At 31.7% G+C, this 17207-nt stretch overlaps 3 protein-coding genes across 6 annotated transcripts; 1 reads left to right on the top strand and 2 right to left on the bottom strand.

Moving 5' to 3' along the window:
* Positions 1-259: 259 nt before the first annotated feature.
* LOC134829833 (coronin-1C-A) lies at positions 260-7153 on the bottom strand. Of its 4 annotated transcripts, none has more exons than XM_063843112.1 (5): positions 7107-7153; positions 5687-6182; positions 2121-3095; positions 1613-1825; positions 260-1121 (listed from the first exon to the last, which is right to left on the bottom strand). In XM_063843112.1, the coding sequence occupies exons 2-5, from the start codon at positions 5882-5884 to the stop codon at positions 930-932; spliced, it is 1578 nt and encodes a 525-aa protein (XP_063699182.1). In that variant the 5' UTR covers positions 5885-6182; positions 7107-7153; the 3' UTR covers positions 260-929. The 4 variants fall into 4 exon arrangements, with proteins under 4 accessions (XP_063699182.1, XP_063699177.1, XP_063699178.1 ...); XM_063843107.1 differs by having other exon boundaries at positions 261-1121; positions 1613-1846; XM_063843108.1 differs by having other exon boundaries at positions 261-1121; positions 1613-1846; positions 7052-7126.
* A 3323-nt stretch (positions 7154-10476) lies between these two features.
* LOC134829864 (protein kintoun-like) lies at positions 10477-13854 on the bottom strand. Its single transcript, XM_063843151.1, has 2 exons — positions 12880-13854; positions 10477-11846 (listed from the first exon to the last, which is right to left on the bottom strand). Exons 1-2 carry the CDS (start codon positions 13756-13758, stop codon positions 10971-10973), a joined length of 1755 nt encoding a protein of 584 aa, XP_063699221.1. The 5' UTR covers positions 13759-13854; the 3' UTR covers positions 10477-10970.
* A 1129-nt stretch (positions 13855-14983) lies between these two features.
* LOC134831373 (probable splicing factor, arginine/serine-rich 7) lies at positions 14984-16800 on the top strand. The gene is made up of 2 exons (XM_063845092.1): positions 14984-16124; positions 16190-16800. The coding sequence occupies exons 1-2, from the start codon at positions 15106-15108 to the stop codon at positions 16662-16664; spliced, it is 1494 nt and encodes a 497-aa protein (XP_063701162.1). The 5' UTR covers positions 14984-15105; the 3' UTR covers positions 16665-16800.
* The last annotated feature ends 407 nt before the right edge of the window (positions 16801-17207 follow it).

Here is a 17207-nt window from a genome sequence, read left to right as displayed (position 1 = left end):
AAAATTGCGTTATTTATTATCATCATTATTATTCATCAATAACAGAGCTCTTCTTGTAATCAAATAATAATTATCTTGTTGTAAACATTAACTTTGAAACAATTGAAACTTCCTACTATATTTACTTCAATAATAACAATAACTTTTTATTTTATGTTTGTATAATATTTAAATGATTCTCTTTCGCATTCAAAAGTGAAAACTTTATTTTTTATTTTTTTTTTAAATTAAAAGCAGATTAAAATCTAGCTAAAAGGCATTTTGTTTGTGTTATATTTATATAAATGTTAAAAAATTTCCCTATTATTATTATTTAACATTTAAAAAAATTAATTATTGATGCAAAAATTGATTCGTATAAAAATTGTTTTTTTTTTCACGATTGCTCTTTTTCGTTGTTTTGTGTTCCTAATTTTCTTATCTTACAATTTTATTCAATTTTCTTTAATATTTTACTGTAGTATAAAATAATAATATAATAATAATAACGAACCAACAAAATTTTTTCTTGTTGTGTTTAAATGTGTAAAAATGTAATACAATTAAAATACAAAGGTTTGTAATATTTTTTAGGAGGGGACTCGTTTTTTTGCATATCTTTGTGTTCTTTTGTTTTTTTTATTTTTCTTTAAACTCTTGCTTGCTTCTAAAATATTATTTTTCTTAATAATAATACAAAAAAAAATTAGAGTATATGTTTAATATAATAATAATAAATATTATTTTGAAAAAAGAGTCATCTCAATTTTTTTTTTAAGTTTCATGCGATTTTAATTTAATTTTTTTTTTAAACAGGCACTTTTCTTGTTAATTTTTGCTTTTGTGATTTTTTTTTTGTAAACTTAATTATTATCATAATTTTCATTTTTTTTATACACAGTCGTGATTGTTCGCGTTTGTATTTTTTTTTTTTTAATTATTTTCGCTTTTTACACTTCATCAGGCGCTAAACTCGCGGCGGTTTCGGGTGCAGCGGCGGCATCTGTTTCGTCCAAGAGCTCGTTGGCAATTGCTTCTTGTGCTTTTTGGTGCGCTTCGAGGGCGCGAATCCTGTTTTCTTGCTTGACAATTACCGCCTTTAATTTTCGGATTTCATCGTTGATTGCTTTGATTTCCTTTTCCTACAATTTTTAAATAATAATAATTTATTTAATTAATTTTTAATTTTTAAAAATATATCGAAATTTTTTTCCTAATTTTTTTTTTAATGGAGCAAAATAAAATTTTAAAATATTTTTTTTTTATAAAATGACAAAATTTAAAAAATTGATCATTAATTTTATTACTTTATTTTTGAAAATTTTAATTAAAATTTGCAGATTTATTCAAGATAAAAATTTTAAAAAAATTATCGTCAAAAAAATTTAAAAAATAATTTTTGAAAAATTTTTTAAGAGGTAAATTTATATTTAAACACAATTTCCAATACAAAAAAATTTAATTTTTTTTTTAATATTTTTGAAAATTTTTTAACAATTTTTAAAAATTTCTGTAAAAATTATGAAAGTGGACAAAATTGTAATTTTTTTAACATTTTTATTTTTTTTAATACTTTGCAATGTTTAATTTTTGACTTTTTAGGAACAAAAAATTGAAAAAAATAATTTCTTACCGAAATTCCTGACACCACAACTTGCTGATTGTTGTTCGCCGAGTTATCAGCCGCATTGCCATTTCCGTTGTTCGTCACTGAGGTAGCTGTTGCTGCGGCGGGCGTTGCTGCTGCAGCTGGCGCCGGGCCTTGTCCTGCAATTCGTGCCTTGTTCAAGACATTTGGCTTCTTGTTCACCGTCAACTGTCCCTTGGATTGCGACACATACCCTCCCTGTACCAATAAAACACGATCCTAAGTTTTTTTTTGCGCCGAAAAAATTAAAAATGTGCGATTTTTGTGTGTGAGAGATGAGAAAGAGAAAAAGAAGAAAATTTCCATTAACATTTGTCGGTCAGAACACGAAAAATTGTTCCACAATTCAACTTACGAACACAAAGGACGTCACAACATGCAAAAAAAAGTTAGTTTTTGAACAGAAAAAAGTTAAAAATGCTGAAAAAATAAAGTTTTTTGGACAAAAAGCGAAAGCCACACAAAAATCAAGCACAAAAACGGGGTTTTTTACCTTCAAGGAAATGAGAGATGGGTCAGCGTCTTGTCCTCCGAACCAATCTTCCGCCGAAATCGAAGCTTCATCCGAGAGCGTGTCGGGGTACAAGTCCTCCTGGAAGAGCTCCGACTTGCGGGGCACCGTAAAACTGATGACTTGACACAAGCCACTGTTGTTCAACCGATAAAACTTTGAAATTTCGCACGTGCTGACGTCGCAACCGCGTTTCGGCATCATTCCGATGCCACGTTGCGGATCCGGCGTCTGGAACGTATTGATGTAGTGCACGAAAGGCGGCTCCGGCGTAATCTCAAAGTACCTGATGACCGAATCACCTTTGCCGCACAAGAAAACGAGATTCGTGTCGGGATCATAAAGCGGGAACATTACACCGTTCGACGTATCCAACTCGACCATCACAATGGGTTCGCTGAGCGCATCCGGAGCACGCAACGAATATTGACGCTCCGACGATCGATTAAAGCCCGTTGTGAAAATCAAGCCGTGTCGCAAGAAAATCGCTCGCGTTGCTTTTGCGCCATCATGACACAATGCCTCACTCTCAACTTCGCCCGTTCGCGGATTAATTAAACGAATTTTCTTGTCTTTGCAGGTCGTCACGAGCTGCGAACCGTCCCAATTCCAGCAAGCGCTGTACACGATATCCGGATGGCAGTCGATTTGGATGAGCACTTCGCCCGTACCGACGTTCCAGATGACGACTTGGTTGTCCGAGCCAGCGGTAAGCAACACATTTAGCGCCGACGGATGCCACAGCACCAAACCGACGCGACGTTGATGGTACACCAAGTCGACAACGGGCTCCGTGAGGGTGCGCGAAAGACCTCCTTCCGGGATTTGCCATACTTTGACGACGCAATCCTCGGATCCGGATGCGATAACGTTGTCGTTGTGCGGGCACCAGGCGATATCCAAGACGGGACCTTTGTGCCCGCCAACTAATGCGTGATCAGCGTTAACTCGACCAACCTAAAAAGAGCAAAAAATGATAAATAAAAAAAAAATATGTGAGAAATGTGTGCGAAAAAAATAACAGATATGGTGAGTGTGTGGGCGCTAACGCATTGGAAATCAATTCAACAACATTCGAAATGTAAACAGAAAAAACTATTTCTGGACCAGAATGACGCGTTTTACCTCTATAGGCGATTTGATTTAATTATTTGACTTTTTGACGCATTCGGGGGGAGGAAAAAAATTAAAATTAAATTAAAATTATTTAATTTTTCAAATTTAAATTTTTTAAGCTTAATTTTTAAATTTAATTTTTTTTTATGTACCTAATTAAAATTATTTAATTTTTTTTAATAATTATTTAAATAATTTTTATTAATTACTTTATTTAATTATTTTGTAATATTACTTATATCTATTTTATTTTTTATTTAATTTTTTAAAATTTATTTTTAATGTTTTTCAACGTAAATCGACGAATTTTTAAATTTATTAATTTTATTTTAATTTAATAATTTTTAATTAATTTTTTCTTTACATAAATTAACAAAATTCGAAGAAAATGTAGTTAAGACAAAAAAAAAATTTAATTAAAATTATTTTTTTTTCAAAAGTCTTAACTTAAAAAATGGGTTCTTCATAAAAATTTTAATAAATAAAATAAATTAATTTCAATTTAATTTTTTTAATATTTTTAATAATTTTGTTTTTCATTCATTTTTAGTTTATTTTTGTATAATTTCAATTTTAATTTAATTTTTTTTAAAACACTTTTCGAATAAAAAAACGTAAAAAAAGAAAAAAATAATTTTTTTCTTCAATTTTAAGAAATTTTTTCATAAAAATCTAAGGGAAAAATCACAAAAAGTCAAATAAAAAATTGAATCGCCTAAAAACGTTAGAAACGAACAACGTAAAATGCTCCAAATCAACAAGTAGATTAAAATTACGACCTTTTACGTCGTGCAAATTTATTTTTCACCTCATTTTTTTTTGCATCGCGCAAAATGCACAAATAAAGTCAATTCGTTGGAAAAACATTGGGCGATGTGCCAAAATTGTGAAAAATTGATGATCCTGTTGAGCTCTCTCTCATGACTCATGAATTTAACGCAGTTGACCCAATTTTTCTTTTCTCTCATCGCCACACGAACCACGTGGACCAAGAATTTGCCACCTGTTTCTAACACACATTTCTAAAATCAGCAAGTCATTGCGAGCAAAAAAAAAAAAAGTTGTCTGCGGCGAATTTTCGTGCTAAAAATGATGAAAAATTTTCTATTTCGCATTTCCGCACCCACCGAAAAAAAAAAAGAATATTTTATTCGCATAATTATATTTTATTTACGATAAAAGATTCCGTCCGTTAAAAAGACTTCGAATGAGTCTATAATTAAAACATTTCGCTCCGCGACGTAGGTGACTGTGGAAGAACGATGGCAACGGTGAGTAAATCGCGTAAAAATAGTTTTATTTCGTGATATTTTCATCATAATTTCGGGGCTTTTATTATAAATATGTGAAAAAATATTGTCAACGCGATGTTTTGATGGTGAATGGAAGTTTTGACGAAAGCGTATTTTTGGATTTAAATTGTTTTTATGATAAACTTTCGTGTTTTGTTACTTCAAGTTCAAGTTTAAAAAATAATTTTTAAGCAAATTTAGATTTTTTAAATTTTGATAAATTTTTTTTAGTGAATTTTTTTAAAATTTTTTAACATTCAAATATTTATCTCTTGAATTTTAGCCAAATTTATTAAATTTTGTGTCATTTTTTATTCGTTTTTAGGTTTGTATTATTTTTAAAAATTTTCATCATTTTTTTCTGTATAAAAATTTTTAATTAAAATTTTTTTTTTAAATTAATTTTTTAATTTAATTATTAATTAATTATTTTTTTTTAAATTTTTAAAAATTAATTAAAAATTTTTTTTTTTAATTTTTAAAATTAATTTTTAATTAATTTAATTTAATTAATTAATCCTTTTAATTTATTTATTTTTTATTACTGAAGTAACTGATAAAAATTTTATTAAAAAAAATGAAATTTTTAATTTTTAGCAAAAATTGCCACAAAAGTCTAAATTTTTGTTAAAATTAATGAATTTTTAATCAACTTGAAATGATATTCTTGAACACATTTTATTTTAAGACCCGAATAGATAAATATTTTAATGATAAAAAATTACTAAAAAAATAACTAAAATTAAATTATTAAAATTTTAAAAATTTGAAATTTTTAATTAACTAAAAAATTTTAATTTTTATCAATTTACGTGATTTTTTGTTCGAAAATAATATTTTTTTTTATAAAATTAAAGCTTATTAAAATTAAATTTATTTCTCAAAAGTAAATTTGTAAAAATATAATTTTTTTTTTCACAGAAAATAAATTTTTAATAATTTTTAAATAAATTTTCAGCTAAAAATATTAATTAAAATTTTAAAAATTAATTTTTTGAAATTATTTTTGAACAATTTTTCATCAATATTTCTTCTTAAAAATCAAAATTTAATTAAATAATGATAAAAATATCTCAGACAGACTGTCACCAAATCGCGTATTTCCTCAAAAAACATAAAAAGTCACAAAAAAATACTCACTTGCTTGTGATTGAGCACAATAAATGCACCGCCGCCAGCTGATTCCACAATAATGGCCAGGAATTTGGGATTTACTGCGCAAAAGGTCGAGTCCCAGCTGGATTTTGACACGCGAATATTATCGTAGCATTGTTCCCTTTTCGCTGCCGATCCATACACATGACGAAATTTTGAACTTCTTACGACACGAAACGACATTTTTCGTTAATTTTCTGCTTTTTAGAGTTTTTTAATTATTTTTTTTTCTTTTTTCTTTAAGAACGCACACACATAAAAATTGTGAGCAAAAATTTTTTCCGCGGAGATTTTTTTTTCCGGAGGAACAACACTAACGACACCGACGACGACGAAAACGACCTACGACACCGCTAATTGTGAGTTGCGTTTGTGTTGTTGGAAAATTATTCGTGAAAAAAGATGCACTCTCTAACAACAACACTTGACGCTTGATGATGGTGATGAGGAAAAACTTGTGTGAGTTTCTACGAATGAACGGCTAAAAATAGAAAAAACAGGGAAAAGTTTCGTGAGAAGAGACTTTTTGTAAAATGTAACAAAAAAAGACGACTTTTCTCTAAACAAATTGTTTTACGAGACAAAGTTGCGATGATAAGAGAAAAATACGGCGTGTCTGTAAGGATTGTCGCGATCGCAATGAGTGTTAAAGGCAACACCACCAACACACTCGGAAACGATTTTTTTTTATCTTTTTGTGTGTATTTATTATTTATTGTTGTTTTTTTATGACCGAAGTCGACGTCGTCGTCGATAAGTGAAGAAATGCAGCTGAGAACGTTGGGCGTTGTTCTTAATCACTCGGGTAATTATTATTTTTTTCTTATCACTTCATTCACACTTCCATCGTCAGTCGGTCGGTCACTTGTTCGTCCTGCTTCGATGACTCACGCAGAGAGTCGATCGGCGATTTCCGCCCCAACTGAGATTTTTTTGTGGGATGATGTCACTTTTTTGCTCGAAATTTTTCGAAAAATCCCAAATTCCGTCAAAAAAATCGACGAAAAGCGAAGAAAATTCAGAAAAATCTCGCATTTGTCCATTAAAATTTGAATTCAAAGCAATTAAAAAGAGATCATCACAAAAAAAAAGAAAAAAAAATTCACACGAAATTATCTCATCGCGGCGATACGCATCTATCTCGGCAAAAAATCGTACACAGCATTCGCGATTCCCATCGCCGTGGCCCTTTTCACTTTTCGACGAACAATTTTTTTTTTGCTCTACTCTCGAATGCCAAGCAGCAGCAGCAGCAAAAGTGTAGCAGTGGATTCCGGAGCGAAGTAGCGCATTTTCGGGACCTTTCCTTACAGACACTCGATATTTTTCACAATTGTCGCAATTGTTTACTATTTATAGCACTGAAAAGGCACAAATTACGCGAGAATTTTATTGAAAAACGTACATTTTTTTATTTTGGTGGAAGTGAATACGCGAACGAACTGGCCAAATAAGGAAAGCGAACTGTCAAAGCGGGTCGGTACGGCGCCTATGGAGGCACGTATGCTGTGTATTGTTGTCAAATTTGAATTTTTTGTGGATGTTCGTTAATAATTTTATGGAATTTTTATGAAATTTTTAGGTTTTTTCAAAGAAATTGAATAATTTATGAATTAAAATTATTAAAATGGAGAAAAATTTAAAGAAATTTATGGGAAATTATATTAAAGAAGCTTAAATTTGTATAAAAAATCGCTTTTCAGGTAAATTTTTGATTAATTTCTTATTAAATTTAAAATTTTTCTTTAAATTTTTGAATTAAATTTAAAAATTAGGCTTTAATTTCAATTTTTTATTGATTTTTAAAACAATTTTCAGCTAAAAAATGCTTAAAAAAGCCAAATTTCTGCTAAAAGATCAAGTGAGACGAATGAAATTGATAAATATTGTTATAGATGGCGCTTTTATTTTAGTTCCTCAAATCATCAACAGCGGCGCATTACCCGAAAATGACTTTAATTCCATTTAAAAACATCGTTTTTGTCTCAAAATCCCTAAAAAATGGATCAAAACAGCTTTAATGAAGCCTTAGAGCTCATTTTCAGCATCAAAAGAGATCTTTTTCTCAAAAATGATGAAATTTCTGAACATTCTGTGATAGAAAATGCTGTAAAAAAGTTCCCTGGATTTCGTATCGAACTCTCCAAGGATGAAGATTGGACGAGTTTCAAGCAAAAGCTCTTCGATGGCCTCGGAATAGATGAAACTTTGGAAGATTTGAGAGAAAATCTCAAAAATATGCGGTTAGGAAGACTTTCTTTGGATGTTTATTACCAAAAAATTTCAAAACTCGTGAAATTTTCGACAATTTTGGAATACGACCGGCAACAGGATTGGAAAAAACTCTTCTCAGTAGTGATTGAAGAGGAAAGACGAGGCATCGAAGCATTTATTGAAGGATTATGGACCGAATACGCGACTTATTTGATGTTAAAGAAGCCGTCAACGCTGGAAGAAGCTTATAATTTGACCAAAAATCGCATAGAAAGGGATCGAATAGTAGTTGATTTAAAGCCAAAAGATGATTTGAAGACAAAATTAATCGAAATTTCTTGCACGAAGCCAGAAAAAAAGCAAAAAATGTGTCCCAGCATAGCTCTTGAAGCGGAAAATTTAGAAAATCGTAAATTTTTATTCCATGTTTGTCATCTAATCAACGCGAATTTCATAAAAGTTACTTCGTTGCCGCCTAAAACGATATTTGAACATGATCCAAAAGTCAAAATGAGCCCTTTCGGTAACATCCAGACAATCGGACAAATCAAATTGTTCCTAAAATTGAGCGAAAAAGGTTCAAATTTGTTTACGTTTTATGTGCTGCCCATATTTTCGAATGTAGAAGACGATGGAATTTTATGCTTCAAAAGTGGAACAATGGTTAAAACGGAGAATGGCTTTGTGTTCAAGCGGAATTTGTGGAATGGAGAGACGGAATGGTTCGTTTTGGGAATGGATTGTCCCAAACGGGGAAATTGTGGGCATTGGAAAAAAATACTTCAGAAGACGTTGATGAATGACAAGAATTAAAAGTGAATTAAAATTAAGAAAAAATAATTAAATAAAATTAAGACACTCGAATTTTTTAAATTTTTAATGGTTTTATTTTTTAAAAAAAATCATTTTTGATCCGAAAGAAATTTTTAAAGGACCATGCCTCATTTCAAAAGTCGAAAATCCAATGGGTCAAAATAAAAAAAAAATGAAAATTTAACCAAAAATGGCAATTTTTCGGTCAAAAGAAAATTTTTCAAGGAGTTTTCAAAAATTTTTTAAAAATTTTGAATTTTTCTAAGCTTTTGTACGAAAAATGATATTTTTATAAGAATATTCTTCTCTAAAAATATTTTTTTCAAAAATATTGAATTGATATTTGAACTTTAGTTTTTAAATTTTTTTCAAAGCGAAAATTAATTTTTATAAAGTTAAAACACAAATTTTGACTCAAAAAATACATTAAAACTTTTAAAGGAAATTTTTGATACCCAAAAATTATTTAGAATCAAAAAGCTTCAACAAATGACAAATTTTATCAATTTTGAACAAAATTTAAAAAAAATATTTAAAAAAAAATTTATTCAAAACTTTTACCTAAGAGGATTTTGACTTAAATTTTTTTTCATCAATTTTTTTTTGCTAACATCTTTAAATGGCTCCTGTACATCGAAAACGCAAAATTTAGAAAAAGTCCAAAACAAAAGTTGTTTCTAATGCCAAAACCTTCAATTTGAGCTGGAGAACCGTGATCTACAAAAGTTGAAAAAATTTTGAAAAATCGGTATGTGAGCCCTCATAATAAGAGGATTTTGACTTAAATTTTTTTTTGCTAACATCTTTAAATGGCTCCTGTACATCGGAAACGCAAAATTTAGAAAAAGTCCAAAACAAAAGTTGTTTCTAATGCCAAAACCTTCAATTTGAGCTGGAGAACCGTGATCTACAAAAGTTGAAAAAATTTTGAAAAATCGGTATGTGAGCCCTCATAATAAGAATTTTGAGGACCTTTTTTTTCGCTAACATCTTTAAATGGCTCCTGTACATTTCAATTTGAGCTGGAGAACCGTGATCTACAAAAGTTGAAAAAATTCTTTTTTTAGCCAACATCTTTAAATGGCTCCTGTACATCGAAAACGCAAAATTTAGAAAAAGTCCAAAACAAAAGTTGTTTCTAATGCCAAAACCTTCAATTTGAGCTGGAGAACCGTGATCTACAAAAGTTGAAAAAATTTTGAAAAATCGGTATGTGAGCCCTCATAATAAGAGGATTTTGACTTAAATTTTTTTTCATCAATTTTTTTCGCTAACATCTTTAAATGGCTCCTGTACATCGAAAACGCAAAATTTAGAAAAAGTCCAAAACAAAAGTTGTTTCTAATGCCAAAACCTTCAATTTGAGCTGGAGAACCGTGATCTACAAAAGTTGAAAAAATTTTGAAAAATCGGTATGTGAGCCCTCATAATAAGAGGATTTTGACTTTAATTAAAAAAAAAAAATAAAAAAATAACGAGCAAAAACCTCTTGATTACTTAAATTTCATTAAAAAATGTTCGAAAGTCAACATTATATGACCAAATCTTAGTTAAAAACACAAAATTTGCCTTAAAAATTTTAATTCAAGAGCCTCACAAGAAATTCTTTTCAAATTAAAAATAAAATTTCAATAGAAAACCACTCACGAAAGACAAAAAATATGTCTAAAAGCAAATTTTTACCTTTTTAAATTAACCTTTCACTAAAACCACTCGACATTTACTTCATTTTTTTATTGAATTTTATTCAAATTTTCAACTTCTATGTAAATTTCTATACAAATATTCAAAAAAACAAAAAAATTCAGGAAATCAAACACACACAAAACTGCAAGTGTGTGTGCTCGAAAGTGTATAAGACGTGTAAATCCGTTTTTTTTTCATCAATTTTTTTTTGTTAGGTGTAGGTAATAAGGTATGTGTGTAAAACATTTTCCCATATTTTTTATCATATTTACTTTTTTTGTTGCAGACTATCGATTACTCACTAGCATTATCATTAATCTATAATATTATTATTTTTTTTTTGTTTGAGCAAGTGTCGTCGATAAGAGCGACATTTGTTCATTTTTTCGTGGATATTATATTTTAATAATAATTAATAAGTGATATAAGTGGATAAAATAAGTAAATATAGTCCAGTCTCTCGTGAAACTGGGAGCGATGCATACATTCATTGTCGTTTTAGCAGCAAACGAGGTAGCATGAAGAGGTCTTTTAGTCGCGGAATACTTTGTGGATGCTAAATTTCGAGATCGAAGATCATGCTGGCTTTCGTGGTTTCGAGCCCGCGTTTCTTGTTCTTCTTGCTCTTCTTCTGGATTTCGTTGTGTGTGACAACTTCCTCGATTTCTTCCTCGTCCTCCTCGTGCGGTTCGTCCTCCGGAATGATTTCTTCCGTGCTTTCGCATTCGCTGTTCTTGCGTTCGAGCAAACGACGACGTGCCTCGTTTTTCCGTTGATTTTTCTTCTTTTGCGCCAAAATGCTCGACGTTGAACGGAAAAGTTGACGTGTGATGTGCTCGCTGAACCGCACGGATTTTTTGCAACTTTCGGACATTTCGGGATCTGTAGAGCCGCCATGCATTTGCACGTCGTACGATGTGGAGTAGAAGAGTTCGTCGGCTGACGAGTCGAAGGATGAGTGCTTGAGGATACTTTTGTACTTGATGATCGGGTGATCTGGCTCTTGCTCCGATGTGTAGGCGCATTCGGAGATGCTGCGAGATTTGCGGGTAGCGGCGCCATTTTTCGGCGGTTCTTTTTGCTCCGAGGACGTGACGAGCGTTTCCGATTCGGAAATTACTTTGAGTTCGTCGCAGCACGACTCGGAATATGAGCGATTTTTCTTCTTTTTGTGGCGACGTTTGCCGGCGACTGCGAGCGCGGTTTGGATTTCGGGCTCCTTGCCTTTGATGGCGATGGAAATTTCGCTTTCGGAGCTGTTTTGCACCTCGATGCTGAGACCTTCGTCTTCGGGCAGGGGCGTGGCGTGCGGCGATGCATCTGGAATGCCTTGAAGCACCTTGGCAGTCAATTGTTTCGGCTCCAAATCGTATTTGCTGACGCCGCAGTAGTATTCTTCGACGTCGCGAGCAATGAGGGAATCGAGTTCGATCTGAAAAAAGAGAAAAAAGCAAAAAGTTTAGTCACGTGTGAGTAAATAAATTGATTTTATGACGCTTTTTATATCAAATTTGATGAGTTTGTCTTGAATTTTTGAGAACATATAGGAAAAAAAATAATTTTGATGAAAAATTACTAAAATTAATTAAAGAATAAAAACAATACAAAAAAAAATAAAATAAAATAAATAAATCTTTGGAAATAATTAAAAAAAATTAAATAGATTTTTACGAAAATGTTGACTTAAATTTATTACCATTTTTATATTGATTTTTTTAAGAATTTTTTTCTAAAAAAAATTAAATTAAATTAAATTTAGCTAAATAAAATAAATATGTACATTGCAATTTAAATTAAATACATTGAATTTTTAATAAATTAAAATTAATTAAAATGAAAACTAAAAAAAAATAAATTAAAAAATTACTAAAAATAAATTGTTAATTAAATTAAATTAAATCTACATTGAATTAAATTATTCGCCTAATTAAATTAAATTAAAAATAAAAGTAAAATTTCTTCGAAAATAAAAAAAATAAAATTGTAAATTAATAAAAATAAGATTAAAAAAAAATAATTTTTAATAAAAAAATATAAGAACAGACAAATTTTACTAAATTTTCTAAAATAAAATTTTTAACAATTTTTATTTTTTTTGTAATTTTTTTTTCTTATTTTTAAAATTTTTTAATCGTTCAAAAAAATTTAAAAAAATTAATTTTAAAAATTTTGCTTTGAGAAAAATTTGTCTGTTCTTATATTTTTAATTTAAATTTTTTTTATTTAATTTTTTTAATTAATTTTAAATTTTATTAATTTTTTTAAAATTTTCAATTTTATTATTTTTTTCGAGGAAATTTTAATTAATTTTTATTAAAATTTAATTAATTCTATGTAAATTTAATTTAATTTTTTTATAGAAAAAAAATCCTTCAAAAAAAAAATCAAGTCAACATGTTTGGATGACTTTCGTAATACGAACTCATTCAAATTTGCACAACGATAAGAAAATGATGTGTACATACTTGAAAGACGACGTTGTTGTCCCACGTTTCCGCTGAGACATCTGTGAGCATGGCAGTGTTATTGTTCTCGCCAAAGTGCTGGGCCAGCACGGACGAGTGATGTAACGGTGGTGTGATCTTGACGAAAAACGCGTAATGTTGTTGCGCCGCCGCCGAGTAGAATTTGATGCGAGCAGCTCCCATTTCCGCGAGTTTTTGGCACTCGATCGTGTCAACAACGACATTCTTCGCGTGCAACGTGAACGCCAAAATGTTATCGAAACGGTTACACGTGAACTTGGGCGCGACATAGTCTAAGGCGTGATCGAGGAAATTGTCCTCGTTGTCGAGCAAAAAGTCGCCGAACGTGTCGTCGATGCTTTGCAAGAAGTTTCCAGAAAGTCCGGAGAAATTTGTCGTCGAATCGCACTCGATGCCACTGTCGACGCTCGTGCTCTCCTTGTACTGCTTGGCACCAGCTGATGACGACTCGACGACATTGACGGAGGAATCAGCTGCGTTGTTGTTGTTGTTATTTTGCGTGCCAGAATTTTCCGACAACACTTGATGTTTTTGGTGGTGACCCGAATCATGCGCACTCGCGTTTTTATTTCGTTTTATTTTTATTTTTTTGCTCTTTTTTTCCACTTTTGCCCGTGTTTGTTGGAACACCTCGTCCTCGTCTGCCGCATCGTCGTCGACAAACAAGCAGTCGTATCCTATCGTTACGTAATTCTTGTTTTGATTTCTCGCATTATTTTGCTCGCCATGACTTTTGACGACATTTTGTTTTTCTCTTCTTTTGCTTTTCACTTCGTCGTCTTCGCTGGCCTTTTCTGACACTGGCCCAGCGTTATTTTGCTCAATTTTAGTCCGATAATGCATGGCAAAGTCACTCATCTTGATTTGCAGTATTTTTAATATTTTACACAGTTTGCAAATGCGAGATTTTTCACTTTTTTCACACACGATTTATTCACCGGTTCCTCGATACGCAGTTTTTTCGATGAACTCTTGACTTCGCAGTGGCACGTAATCCAATTAGGGTGACCACATGTCCCTAATTTAACGAAATAATTTGGAAAAGTATAAAAGTTTTGGACAATGTAGAAATTATTTTACAAAAAATTCAAATTTAAAGTAAATGTTTATTCATAAAAAATTTAAAAAATTTCAAAAAAAAAATTTTTTTTCATTCATTGAAAATTTTAAGAATTTTTAATTATGTCACGTGACCAAACTTGCATTTTTTTTAGAATTTTTTGTTTCATGCACTTAATTTTTTTTAATTTACTTAAAAAATTATTTAATTTTAAAATAAATAAATAACTCCGTTTCGAACTATTTTACTGATTTTTTGAAAAAAAATTTAAAATCAAAAATTAAGTTGATTTTTTTTAATTTTCTAAAATTAAAGGTTATCAATTTAAAAAATTTTAATTTAGAAATATTTTTAAAAATGATATTTTTTTATTGTTTGAAAAAATGTTTTAAAAATTTTCTTGACGACAATTATTAAAGAAATTTCTAAAATTCCCCTTCTTCAACATAATATTTTCAAAATCAATCAAAAAATTTATTATTTTAATCTTTTAATTTAAAAAAAAATCAAAAAAGGTTTAAATTATTCTGAAAAATTTAAAATTTGTTCAAAAATTTTTAAGTTGTTCAGAAAAATTTGAAAATTGTTCAACAAAATTCTAAATTCGTACAGAAAAATATTTGAGTTGTTTAAACAACTTCAACTAAAAATTAGTTCTGATATCCAAAGCAAAAAAAAAACTGAAAATTTGGATCAAAGAAATTTTGTTTTCTAAAAAATTTGAATAAAAAAATTAATATTGAAATTATTAAAATTTTTCGTTTGAAAATTTAAATTTTTTTGTGTTAATAAAAAATTTTCTAAAAGTTCTAAAATTTCTCCTTCACATTTCAGCAATCAGATGTTAAATTGTCGAAAAATCTCTAAAAATAAAAAAAAATCCCCGAATAATCTGAAAATATCTGGTCATCCTATTCAAGATTCGTCAAGTGAGACGATTGAAAATGATAAAAACTGCAGCGCCGCAAAGTCAAGTGTCGATTTTCGGAACTTTTCTTCCAAAATTTTGACAATCGCCATTTTTGTTTGACATTTGGAATCGTTTGTTTGCCGAGAAAAGACGTAAAATTGCAATTTTTCACAAAAAAAATCGCGAAAAAATTTTCTAATCGTTGCCAAACGTTCGGACAATCGTTTTCGCAACGATGACTGGCGGAAGTTCGGCAACGCGTGTGGTGCAAATCACAAATATTGCACCGCAAGCAACGAAGGACCAAATGCAAAGCTTGTTCGGCAGTGTTGGAAAAATCGATGAAATCCGCTTGTATCCGACAGTGCGAGATGTTTCGTGTCCCGTCACGAGTCGCATTTGCTACGTCAAGTACATGGAGAGTCACAGCGTGCCGGTGGCGCAACATTTGACCAACACCGTGTTTATCGATCGCGCCTTGATTGTCATTCCGGTGGCAAGTGGGCAAATTCCCGACGAATATCGCGCCTTGGAAATGGCAGCGAACGGAACTCTCGTACCTGGTTTGCAGAAACAAACGTACAAGTTGCCGCCCGAAGTGGTGAATCGCATCGACGGGTTTGTGCCGAACCAGGTAATTCGCACGGATGATCCGAAACTCGTGGAGAACAATTTGCCGGAATATCCGCCGTTGCCGGTGAATTTCGATGCACGTAAGATTGAGGAGACGCGTCGCACAATTGTCGTCATCGATGTTCCGTCGAGCTGGAAGCTGGATGAAATAATGGACATTTTCAAGGAGAGCGGTGAAGTAAAATACGCGAGATTTGCGGAATCGGGCGAAGGACAAAAGATGGCGATGATTGAATTTTGCGATCAAAAAAGTGTCATCAGTGCTCTGAAGTTGCATGGCACCGAATACGATGGAAAACAACTAAATTTGTACCATTCGACGCAGCCAATCACCAAACCGGAAGCCAAAAGTAACGAAGCAGCTCAAAAAGAGATCGAAGAAGCAATGTCGATCGTCAAAGAAGCGCAAAGTATGATTTCAGCAGCTATTGATCCCGTCATCGGACTACTTGGATCGAAGAAATCCCGAACCAGGAGTCGCAGCAGGAAGAGAACACGAAGTAGGGATCGTAGCAGATCTCGTTCTCGTAGTCGACGACACAAAAGTCGTTCCCGCGATCGCAAACGGAGTCGTTCTAGACGCTCTCGTAGTCGTTCTCGGAGTCGTAAACGCAAGGACAGGTAAGAAATTCAAATTTTTTCATCAAAAACTTAAATTCTAATAAAAAATTAATTTTTTTTTACAGAAAACGAAGTCGCTCCCGTGATCGTCGTCGTCGTTCCCGCAGCCGAGATTACCGTAAACGCTCCCGTTCGCGTGATCACAAGCGTCGTTCGCGTTCTCGTGACTACCGCAGACGTTCGCGATCTCGTTCGAAGCGTTCTCGTAGTCGCGATCGTCGTCGTCGCAGTTATTCGCGCGAAAGAGTCTCCAAAAAGTCGCATCGCAGCAAGGATGAACGTCGCAGAAACAAGTCATCGCGCTCCCGGAGTCGCAGTTCGAAGCCACGTTCGCCGTCGCATGGGCGTTCGTCGCACTCGAAGCGCCCGTCGTACAAGAGTCGCGAAAAGGCGATGCGACGCATCAGCGAGGAACGTCCGGTGCGCGATTACGATGCCGAAGAACGCATCGGACACGAATCAGATCGTGCCAGTTCACGCAAATCCAAATCCGCGAGTCCCGAGAAGTCAGACAACATGGATATCTCTAATTCACCGTAAATTTGAAAAAACAATAAAAAAATTTCTTTCGAGTATTTTTAAGACAGATAAACGTTTAAGATTGTAATGTGACATGCGAATTTCGCAATTCAACAACTTTTAATCGTAACGTAGAAGTAAATAAATTTCTGATCAATACAGAAAAACGTTTATCGAATAATTTTTTTAATATTTTTTTTCAATATGAATTCAGATTTAGAATTATTTTTTTTATTTTTCATAAAATTTTTGTATCTTTTTTTTTTAATTCTTCGTTTAAGGTGTTACAACTGTCGAAAATGGTTTCGATTCAAAACATTGGGGAGAGGGATATCGAGTATCGGCAGTACAAAAGTACCACTTTAGATGGAATTTCTTAAAATCTTTCATATTTTTCTCAGAAATTTTTAAATTGAGGGATGGTTATTATATTTATTGGTTATTTATTTCTTTGCAAAGTTTAAAATTTTTTACTCAAAATTTGAAAAAAGGGCGATACGGAACTATAAGTCTGATTTAATTTTATTCATTTACCAATTTGACAGAATTTCCTTACACGAGCAA

This window comes from Culicoides brevitarsis, chromosome 2 (genome assembly GCF_036172545.1).
Source record: "Culicoides brevitarsis isolate CSIRO-B50_1 chromosome 2, AGI_CSIRO_Cbre_v1, whole genome shotgun sequence".
Classification (NCBI taxonomy): Eukaryota; Metazoa; Arthropoda; class Insecta; order Diptera; family Ceratopogonidae; genus Culicoides; species Culicoides brevitarsis.
This window is presented reverse-complemented; position numbering and strand designations above follow the sequence as displayed.